Source organism: Tachypleus tridentatus, chromosome 10 (genome assembly GCF_004210375.1).
Source record: "Tachypleus tridentatus isolate NWPU-2018 chromosome 10, ASM421037v1, whole genome shotgun sequence".
Taxonomy (NCBI): Eukaryota; Metazoa; Arthropoda; class Merostomata; order Xiphosura; family Limulidae; genus Tachypleus; species Tachypleus tridentatus.
Window position 1 is genome coordinate 144,510,422 of NC_134834.1, and position 12,047 is coordinate 144,522,468.

Consider the following 12,047-nt stretch of genomic DNA (forward strand, 5'->3'; position numbering starts at 1 on the left):
AGGGATTCAGAAATCATGTAATTTTTTCCCTCTCTCTCTCTCTCTCTTCCATTAAACACTTCTGCAAAGAAACAACCACATTTGTGGATCTGTGATTGGGAGCCAATGATTTAAACTGTCTAGCTGTGGTTAGGACCTGCTGATAAAAATCAGAGAAAATTACCATTACAGAGCTAATTTCTCTAAATAGCATGAATTTAAGCAAGTACAAACATTTTTTTGATAAAGCAATGAGAACTATGATCTTATTTTTAATGTGAAAGCTAAAGTGCAATTTGCTTGCTTTTTATTTTATAAAATATGCAAGTCCCACTTACAGATGTCCCTTGTTCTTATGATATATATTATATGGATACATGTACAAGCATAAAGAACACATTAATTTAGTGACAGCAGGAAACTCAACATACAGAGAAAGTTTTAGTCTAATTGATAAATCAGTCAAGAAGTGTCATTATTTGAATATTGTTTGAGATTTTGCTTTATAACTAAATAAATAAGGCTTTATTTATATGTATGAAACATATTTTTTAGACAATATAGAAACATGATCATGGAAACAACAAATAAAAAAAACAAAACTGTCATGAAAATAGAAAAGTATAATTAGAGAAAAAGTCTATCATAATAATTTCCTAAATGTATTGGGGATTTTCTAACTCAGCTAAGGGTTGTGGAGTCTATTATCAGTGAGGAATGTCTCCAAGTAGTAGGACATTATAAGCTGTGAATAAGATGGGAGATGAAATTCATAGAAGCACACTCACAGCACTTTAGTCTGTCAAACTGTCAGATGTAATTCAAAATAATGCTGATTTAAAAAAAATAAAATAAAATTTTTGAAAGGGAAATTGTATGCATATAGGAATGGCTTTAGTGCTAGACCCCACATTGTCCCAAATGCAACTATCACTCATTGTTTGCAGCCCCATAGTGGGAATTGTAGTTATTTTTATGATTAAAAAAATATATAAACTTAAACATGCCTTGTATAAAGTTGGGTCCCAGTTAGTGTGGAAACTTCCATAAAATAATCTCAGACTTTTATATGTAGAAATCTCATTATGAGATTCTAAAGATTAGTTTAAGTGGAAATGTTACTTATTTCATCACTTTCATGTATTTAAAATTTTGAACTTTCAAAACTACAGATGTTGCTCAGGAATACTCAGTACGTTGTCACACTCTACCTTATTAGGAATAATAAATGTAAAGGTGTCACACCTGGAACTTGCAGTGCTTTTATGAGTTTTGTAATAGGTGTGTAAGGTGTATTTCAGTTTTGTTTTTTTACTTGAAACATGTTTGTCATTCAAGTGCAAATGACATTTTCTATTTTACTGTTGAATTTTAACTATCAAAAAGAAGATCAAGATGTGGGGTAAGTGTTATATAAAGATAGTTAACTAGAAAGTGCACTTTTAATAAAGCAATAAACATCAGAGAGTAAATTTGACTTGAACCAAAAATAACAAATTTGTTGCTAGAAATTGAGAATGATATGAAGATAAATTTGATTACTCGTTTTCCAATTTTTGCAATATTTTTCTTTCAGACTACTATTCACTTCTTCCTCCTGTGATGGGACATCCACAGCTAGCAATGCAACCAACACTCCCTAATGTGCTTGGGTGTACAGCTATGAGAGAAAAGAAAATTATTCGATTCCAGGATCCAAACACGGGGCAGGATTTAACAGAAACAATTTTGAATAGTAAAGGAACTCAAAATACTTCCACTGTAAGTGAATACTTTGGATAGGTCTAACCTTTATCTTAACCTCTCATCTTCTGATTTTTGGGTGATAAAGTTGAACACTTGTAGTTTTTGCTTAATGTAAGATATATTCTTTCTTTCTATTACAATGAAATTTAAAGAAATTAAGTATTCAGGAAGACAATACAAAACTTCTATACAGTGGCATGAAACTCTGATAGTGAATTTTTGTAAATTGTTTTGTTTTACTTTTTTGCCCTGCTAGAAAATCTCGTGTTTATAAAAGAACTTTCTAACTGTTATGATTGAATATTCTTTCAGGTCTGAAAAATTTCAGACTTTTTAAGCACTGAGATCATTTTATCTAAATCTGAGAAAATAAAAGGTAATGATAGTTAGTTAGTTAGGATCTTCATCACAACTTCAATCAGTTCTCATCCATATCACTTCCTATCTTGTATAGGGAGTAACTCATTACAAGATGTTTTATTGGCCTGCACATGAAGATGTTGCCATAACATATCTTAAAGGAGTATCAAAAATAATTTTAGAATTGAAGATTTCAGAATCATAAACACTGCAAAGAAACATTGTATGGATAGTGATAACATTTTTGCAAATGTTTGAAATATGTATATTTCAGTCTTCTGTGTGTGTACTTGTAAAATGCATTTTTTACTAAAAAAAAAAAACGTTACAATAATTTTTTTTAAAATGTTAACACACATACACAATATAGTGTGTATAAGTGACTGTGTGAACAAGTGCTCAGCTGTTTGTATACAAGTGAAGGACAGCCACAAAGTTGCTTTTAAAGCTTAGAATAAAGTAGTTCAGTTCCACTAAGTCTTGAAAATGGCATTGATTTGACATTACAGATACAAATTTTGAAATTCCTTGTCTTTAATAAGAGTTGAAGCCCAATCTTATTCCAATTATTTTTAATGGAACATGGACAAAAGAAAAGTAAATTATTTCATTTCTGATACGGTATAACCTTTGACATTTTTTTCTATTAAATTATTACACCTAGTCTATAAAGTGAAAACTGGAGTTAACTTATCAGATGGCGATATTTTTTCACTACTCTTATTTCATTACATTTTAGTTGAGAAACAACCAAAAGAGAACTTATTGAAACAATTGCTTTCATTTAAATGTATAACGTTTTAAAAATTGTCTAAAATTTACACTCAATCATACACAATTCTTGCAATAAAAGATTTAAAAATGGAAATACAAAGTTAAGAGTTTTATTTGTGTGTATAATGTAATGAAGCTTTTGTTAAGTTTAGGTTTGTAATGTACTTGTAGTAATAAAAGAATGGCTAATACATTATTATATTTTTAAAAATATTTTTTGATCAAATTACCACAAGATAAATTTTTTAGACTAGTACTTTATTATTAACATTATTTCAAGACTCAAACTTTTAAATATTTTAGAGTTATCTGATTGATTGCTATAAAAAAAATGTTCCATAGAATGGGTATGAGTGACAGTTGTATATAAGTATATATGTAAAGTAAGTTTTAATTATATTTTTAAAATAAAGTGCAACTGCTATTTTCATATCTTGAATAAAGAAATACTTCAAATGTGAGGCCAACTGATACATAGAGATGAGTTATAGTTTTGTGATAAATAGTATTGATGATGAAATTTGATAGTATAAACTGTTAAGGCTTGGAAATCATTGTAAGTTGAATAGAAATAAACCCATCAGGAGTGATATTTACTGAAATACTTGTGTGTTTTAACTTTGTAATTGTATGTGACTAGTGTCGTGTACAAAATGTTTGTGTTTTCTGTTAAGAAAGTGATTTGTTCTGTTTATAGGATAGTCCAGGAAAAAAGTATTATTGCACAGTTTGCAACCCAGGTTGCTGCTGCAGCTACCTCAGTAACACCTAAAAAAGAGCTGACACCTTCTGGAAACTCATTCCAAGTAGAGCCTGCAACAAATATGTTAAATATTGGTGCACCAAAAGATATACTGATGGTAGATAGTCAGCCTATGAATTTAGTTACAAATCATGTTTGTAATTCGGACATTTCTCTTAGTACTCCTTTAGAAGGTAATAAAAGTGTTTTTGTATCTAGTACAATTTCAAAGGATAGTATTAACCATAGACCCTCAACTGAAGCATTTATGTCTTCTTTGGCTGAAGTTCCAAATGAGAAAGAACAGGCAGCTCTCATCATATCTGAACCTATAGTTAATAAACATGATATCTGTAGGGAGAAAACTGTTGCATTTAAGTCTTATGATGAAATAGATAAAGGTGTTGCATCCAGAAAAGCTGACATTCCCATTGCTACAGCTAATGGTCCACAACAGGAAGTTCAGTCAGAAAGCTGTGCTTTCAGCAGTGTTAATGGTGAAGAATTATTTGAATCTACAATTGATGAGATGGTTGTGCATTTAAAAATAAATGTGGAAACCCAAACACCAAATAAGGACAATTCTGGTGTTAAGGAGGGTTTGCTAGTTGAAAGAGAACATTTCTCAGAAGGTAAACAGAAAGTAACAGAAAGTACAAAGTTTATCTCGGATGATAAAATTCACATGGAAGTTAAAGCAGAAGAAGAAAAAAAAGGATTTAGATTCCATTAAATCGAAGTTTCAGAAATCTCATGAAAATGGAGATATTTCATATTTACCAAATACCAATTTATTTGAAGGAGAAAAAGTACCTGATGGTAAGCATTCTTTTCTCTTTTAATATACATTTAATTATTTAACGCACTCATGCACTTCTTGCCACACAAATTTGTATTTATTTGGCCTACAACACAATGTTATTGGATAAGAGGAAAAACATATTTGTTGATAGCATCTTTGTCAATAGCCCAGTTTAATATTATATTGGGATAAATCAATAAAATACTAAGTTATGACAATCCATATTTTTAAATTAATCCAAATCATTCATTTGGTGGTGTCACAATTAAAGAACAGCAACTATGAATCATTGACTTTGAACACAAGGTGATCAGAAATTATTTCCAAGGAATTAAACCTGTGCGTAGATCTGACTGGGGTCATAGTACATCTACAGTGGTTATGGGATAAATTTACTTTAAAATTTTGCAGGTTGAGTTAAAAAATTATTTCACCCTGCATAAAAAAATATTCAGAATTAAATGTTATTCTCTCATTGCAACAAAAGTTTCTAGATTTGGTGTCACAATTAAAGAACAGCAATTATGAATCATTGACTTTGAACACAAGATGATCAGAAATTATTTCCAAGGAATTAAACCTGTGCATACAGGCTTGGTCAATTTGATAAACATCATAACTGTGAAACTCTACTTGTAACTTGGTGTATGTATGTTCATGAAATGTGGCAAGTTTTTAATAAACATAAAACAGATTTTTTAGTAAAATATTTCTAAGACTTGTTTGGAGGTTTTTGGAGCTGTTATAAAATGAGTGAGTGAAAGGTGATCTTTATATTAATTTTTTTTTTCTTTCAGTTTCGTAACCTTAAGAACCTCTAAAATAATTAAGTTTATTTTTGTATTGCAAAACATTTTATTTTTTTTAGTGTACCTCAACACTAATTGTAATAAAATTATCTGTAAGTATGAATAGTCCTAAAATATGTAATAGAATCATTTATACCTTTTCATAATAAGAGAATAACCTATAGCTTGTGACAATTGCAATTATTTATCCTAACAGCATCAACTTCTAATTTTTGCATGTTATCTTATTGTATGGTTTTATAAGTATAATTGGAACCCTCTTAATACGTAAACTGATACTTTTGCTAAAACAAATATACAAAAAAAATTTAACATTGAGGTTTGCACTTGGACACTGTTTTAGTATTTTGTTGCCCAAAAATAAGTCATGACTCTCAAATATGTATTTAAAACATAAAATTATATTGAGCACTAGAGTGAAATGTTCCCAAATTACTATGATTTATTTGGCCATAAATAAGCTTAAAAAAATTCTTATCAACTGTTCAGAACAAAACATCAGAATATTCTTGTAAGCTATTTTCTTTAATTGCCTGAACTAATCAAGTGAAAAAGGTTTTTGTACACTACAATATGCTCTTTATATTGGTTATAAACCTGTCCATCATACAGATAGGTGAGTGAATAATTTATTTGAAATGTATAATAAGATGATAGGGCCTCCTCTTGTGGGTTTCATAAATTAATATTTTAATAAATTAAAATAAGTGGTTCAGATGTACTTTTTATCAGAACATGTAGCTGTATTTCTAATTTGGTAGGCACCATAGAATATCAGAACTTTCAGAATTAAGTTATTTTAAATTAACAAAGCTTCACAGCAGTCTATCAGTGCTATGCTCACCATGGGTATCAAAACCTGATTTTCAGTGTTTTAAAGGCCACAGACATACAAATGTGTGCCACTGGTGAACACAGAATCAAGTATCACTGATATCAGCTAAGTAGTCTTGTTTTGTTAATAGAAAGGGAAACCAGTGTTCCCAGCATCTCTCTCACCTGGTATGATAAGCAATCTATTGAGCATGCTGGCCATATATTGCAGAGACCAACCAAGGTCAAATGTGAACTATATATTTATAAAGGAGTAAATAACATAAAATATTTTATCACAAGCTAGTTCTATTTCAATGCGTTTTTGTCTGTCCTTGGTTAAACCTAATTTTTAACCTCAAATTCTGTATTATTAAATATCAAATTTGGTATACCATACTACGTTGGATCAAAATAGGTATTTTTGATTATATGAAATTTTTGTACATGCTGGATACCATACAAATTAAGTTAACCTGAACGAAATTTAATTTTGGAAAAAGGAATATGCAGTTGATAATAACATGTTAAAACAAAAGTGTGTGTGTGTGTGTATATATAGGTCGATGTAATGAGTAGACTACAACGAAAGGATGCACTATGCAATTTAAAAATAAACTTGGAGTATAGTAATGGAACCCGCCTTTTTCATTCTCAGTTTTTGTGATAGAGATGATATAGGAGTGTTTGATATATATAAAAAATGCACCGAAATGAAGTTATGTACAGATAAAAATAAATGGTAGTTTTATAATGGTTTTAAAACACGTCGTACGGTGCCATGTCCAGTCGATGTATAATTTTAGTTTCTCAGAGTGTCTGGCAAAACACGTTTTATTGAATACTGACTTCAAAGTATATTAACTGTCATTTCAACATGTTTATTTTCTAGTGTGTATATTGTAAGAGGGGAAGTATTGGAAACGGTGTAACTTTCTGTTAATATTGAACGATGAGAAGTGCTACAACTAGTATTTATTTTTGGCCGTTAATTAATACTTTACAAGAATTACAACTTCGTAATACAACCTTGTCAGCTTCTGTTAGTGGTTAGTTTATCGTTTGAGCAGCGCACTGTCAGACTTATCATATTGCGGGTATTTAAATATATATTACTATATCTATAGCTGATTGGTATGGACGGGCCTTCAAAGAAAATTGTACTGAGTAACTTGAAGTGTTACAAACTTGATGTTGTTTAGACACGTAGTTAACTAATTCTGGTAAATGTTGGGTATCTACGATTTTTTGTTTGATTGTTTTTGTTTGCAGTATAATAAGTGAGAATTATCCGATATGACATTTTGACATAAATCTCAGCACACATACCACTTTAACTGTGTACTCGAACTCCATCAGTTTCGCCACCTGTCGTAATATTTATGAATTAATATAACCTTGACTTCCAAGAAGGATTGAACTTAAAAGCTTTAGTCAACAAGCAGTGTTTAGACTATGAATAAAAAAACTTGTACTAAATTTACTATTTTAATGTCTGTTTTATTTCAACTCCCATCTAAAAAAATTCCAAAATAAATTAATAGAATGTTTTCTTTCGTAAATGAAAATCATTTTTCACTTATCAGGAATTAACATTTAGGGCTTGTATCTCAGTTGTATTTGAAACTGTACGTACTAGAAAGGGGTATTGTGTAAAGTAATCGTTTGTTCAGACTTAATGATGGCATTTTATTGTAAGATTCACCACGTCTGGTGCTACAGATAACAGGTGTACGACCACGGTAATGAAGGGGAGGACGTTTCGGACTAACCCATTTCAGCTTCTAAAGCAAACAAGTGAAGATTTCTTCTACTTGCATCTTCGCATTAGGATAAAAATTAGAAATGGAGAATTATGACGCAAGTAGTAAAAAAAACAAAAAACATTTGTGATGAATAACGGGTAACAAAAACTGGGACCGGCTTTACTTTTGTTATTTTTCGATTGAATAAAATTGGTACATTTTGTTTTTCACCAAATTAATCTTAAGCACGACGTACAGTTATTGTTCTTGTAATTTTGTAATGTTTGCTTTCACGCATGACATTGCGTTTTCCTCGCTTGATTTAGCAAGCATGACTCATTATTAGTATGACTAAGCCTCGATTTTTTCTCACTTAGAAGTATTTAAATGCATCGTTCTCAGGCATTTTAATTATCCTGCCCTCATGCTTATGTCGAAATATACTTTCAGTCACATGATTTAGCTTTTAAGCATCATTTTGTGTACATAATTACCATCACGTTTTATTTTTATTCTTAGCAACTGCTGAAATATATTCCTGACCATTCCGTTAAAATGTCAATAGTCCTAGCTGTATCTCGGAACGGCTGGTATGGGTATTAATACTTCTATCGATAAGCATTAATAGCCATACAAACTATTCTCAGATCCATTTTTATTTCAAGTGGGTTTTTCGTCATCAATAAGTCCTTAGATGTAATTGAGAAGTGAAAAAGCATTCTCTGCTGTTGGTTTTTAGTGTAAGGAGTTTCTGCTTTGGGAAATGTAATATTTTGAAATGCCAATAGAACACTTTGTTATAATATTAAGTGGTGGTTATAGTCTGCATCACTTACTGGCAGATCGTGAAGTGTGATTCGTGCTGAAAACATTTACGTCATTTGCTTCTGATTATATTATGGTATGAACTGATTAAATTATTTTGGTAAACTGCACATTAAGATTTTGTTTGTATTATGGGTAAAAAGCGTATTAAATCATAATTATTGTCAGTCAGTGTATACTTTTGAATAAAATTGAATTAGTCTTTTCCAAGTCTACTACCACCGTTGTCTAGACTTCAGTCTTACGTGTAAACAGCGTATAATTTTGCGTGTTTCCACGTGAACTGGAATCGTGCGTAGAAAGCTAAATAGGGTCCCCCAAAAAATAGTGGCTGACGCACCCGTCCGGTGTTGCTGTAGTATGAAACTGGTCATAATCTAACTAGCGTTACTAAAGTTTCGGCGGCCATGACGCTGACCTTGTCCATTTTAACAGCAGTTTAACTTCTTATTAATGTTTTGAAATTAATTTTTGCTGGGAAGAATAAAAGTTTTGGAAAATACTTCAGAAATGTCGAGTTGTAAGCCTAACTACTACAACTTTCGTTTCAACAGAGGTAAGGGTAGAAACATGCAGTTATAAAGAAATAAAAGGATTGAAATTAGACAAAAATTAAAACTATCATCAGCTAAAAAGTTCAAACGTGTGAATTTTATGAAGTCTTGTTAAAGTGACTTCTGTTAAGTTGGATATGATATTAGAAAAAAAGTGTAATGTAAGGACCAGTCTCGATAACGTTCGTAATTTTTTACGATTTAGAAATAAAGTTACCATCTAGCGGTGTGTACGGGGTTGCTTGTCAGTAATCTGTAACTGGAGTTGTGAAATAGTAGTTATTTCATGCTGTGAAATTGTGTTGAACCTGCGGCATTGCTTGATTCATAAACATAGTCAAAAACTGGGTTCTGTATTTTGGAATAAGGAAACTGTTTTTGATTTTTGTTTATCAGATCTTGAAAATATTACCAACAAATTCCTTTATTATATGGTGAATAGTCAGTTGATTAATGTCAGTTTCGTGACTGAAAATCTGATACAAATAAGCATTATGTATTTTTCAGTTCCTTGTGGGTTTTTTAAAGGTTGACCTTCTATGTGTGATGTGTGTTCTTGCATGCAGTTTGAGGTAGGATGATTTAACTTTCGTGTGGAGTTTGATCAGTTTTACTTTTGGCTATTTAGGTATTTGAAACATTTTTATTGGGTTTGGGTTCTGGAGTACTAAATCTTTTTTTTTTTTTTTTTTAATAATTTGAATTTTACACAAAGTTGTACAAGGACTATCTGCACTAGCCATCACCACCTACCACCAACTCTTGGGCTGCTCTTTTCCAATAAATAGTGGGATTGACCACCTGGCCATGCAGGGCCCCATTTGTTAAACAATAATGATAATTATCCAAAATCAATAGCCTGTATTTTAGTCATTAGTTCTGTGTACTCTCAGTTCAGTTGCAACTACATTTTATAATTTACACACACACACACACACACACACACACACACACACACACACACACTGTACATTGTCTACTTTGAAACTGATTTGAAATTTTCAGTTTCATCAGACTATGAACATTTAAATCCAATTTGTATCTTTCAAGTTGACAGATTGGGGGGAAAAAAGTGATTCAGCAAATTACTTTATTCTTAACTCAGGTCTTCTCCATTGTTACTCCATGAATTGAACTTTTAAATTCAGATTAATGTAATGAACATTTTGTATTATCTCTGGTTTGTGGTATTAAAAAAAAAAAAAAAAACTTTCATGGGGTGTGGCGTTTAAACAAGCTAGAGTTCTAGGAAAATTTTTCTAAAAATATTGTTTTCCTGTGTAAAAAATTATAGATGCTTGTTGCTTCAAAACCAACTAATTTTAAACTGGAATATCCATGTGTGAGTTTGTACATTCATGCTGCATTTTGATTTTCTTGGAAAAGTATGAAACTTGTTTTTGAATACCAGCTGTGTTCTTAGCCCTCGATACCATGTTAGCCTATTTTCTTACTGAGCTAAAATTATATCATTTGTCCTTACTCCATCTGTTAATTCTTTTGTTATATAATAATTAACTTGTTATAGAATTTGAATTTCTTTTTCTTGTATTTAAGTACCATTGGAATTTTGTAACAATTGGCAGTAAACATAATAGTATATGTTGGCTGGAAAATATTGCCTGAAAGATAGTGAAAGTTTTAAGCACAGTTTTAGATATATATTTTAACTTGGTGAATATTTATACATTAAATACAATGCTTTTCTCTTGCAATTCGTGATTTATAGATGTAAGTATACAATATTTTTTGAAAAGGAAATTGTGTGGTTAATAATAATTTTTGATTATTGACAGTTTTGCATAAGTAGTTTGTGAATTGAATTGAAGTAAAAAAAGTGGGAATTTGTGAAATGTTAAGAACATTTATGAATATTAATTAGTTTATTTCAGTTATCTTAAGTGCATAGGTGTTTAAGCAACAGATTTTATTTCTATTAAAGGTTTACTCTATGATGTTGTTGCAGTATGGTAAACAGTTTGTTTTTTGTACAAGGATTGTTAATATGAGTTTATTTTGTTGCCAGTCATGTGTACAACTTTTATTAGAATGATATTTAGTGTAGGAGTTTCTCAACTCAAGATAGTTACAAAACTCAGACTTGTTTTCAATGTACTATATATAGCAATCAAGTCACTGACTTTGGCTATATTAAACTTGAGTAAAATGAACAGTGAACTCCAATGGGGTTCCATCTATTTGGAACTTTGGAAATGACTCATTTAGGCTCACCACATTCTGTGATAGAGGGTAGAAAGTGTTGAAAACTGTACTGACACAAGTTTTTATTTAGTAATGTTATGTGATTTTAATTTTTTTTACTCATATTTTACTTCCACTTTGAATACATTAAGAAGCATTGTCAAAATTCCTTCAGATTTATATTTTACTTTAGAGAATTTCAAAACTTTCATATTAACACAGTTTGTTTAAAATGACTTTTACTCATGTTCTCTTATTACTTAAGTTCTTTATTTCTAATCTAAGAAGAGTTTATTTCTGATATCAAAAGACTGTAAAATTTGGTAGATGGTTACTGTAATTCACATTTATTTCAAAGGGTTGAGTAGGGTGACAATCATTTGTTCAGTGTAAGTAACTGGACTAGTTATTTATTAAATTTGTAAGTTAATGGACAATTGATTTTTGTAATTAGTTTTGTGTGTGACCTGTTATTTTGCAGCACATTGTACATTTTTATTAACTGTTGCTATGTTCCAGTTTGTTTGTTTTTTTAAACTTATCACAGCATATCAAATATTTATGGTAACTTTGTCATGTTTGTTAGTGGGGTTTGGTTAAGAGATAATAAGCCTACATCAGACTTCTTTAAATTTTAAGTATGGAGGTTTCTTAAATATTCATTTCATACTCTAGTTTTCTGACAGTGTGTTACAT

General features: G+C 30.6%; 2 protein-coding genes across 2 annotated transcripts in view; both read left to right on the forward strand.

Annotated features, from left to right (window-relative positions):
- The window catches only part of LOC143230524 (uncharacterized), a 33,755-nt gene extending 29,336 nt beyond the window's left edge, over positions 1-4,419 (forward strand). The window contains exons 7-8 of the mRNA XM_076464246.1: positions 1,556-1,740; positions 3,557-4,419. Of these exons, the coding sequence (XP_076320361.1) occupies positions 1,556-1,740; positions 3,557-3,631 (260 nt within the window). The 3' untranslated portion in view covers positions 3,632-4,419. The remainder of the gene's footprint in view (positions 1-1,555; positions 1,741-3,556) is intronic.
- Positions 4,273-12,047, forward strand: part of LOC143230523 (eukaryotic translation initiation factor 4 gamma 3-like) — a 42,047-nt gene continuing 34,272 nt past the window's right edge. Inside the window, exon 1 of the mRNA XM_076464245.1 lies at positions 4,273-4,420. Within this exon, the coding sequence (XP_076320360.1) occupies positions 4,273-4,420 (148 nt within the window). The remainder of the gene's footprint in view (positions 4,421-12,047) is intronic.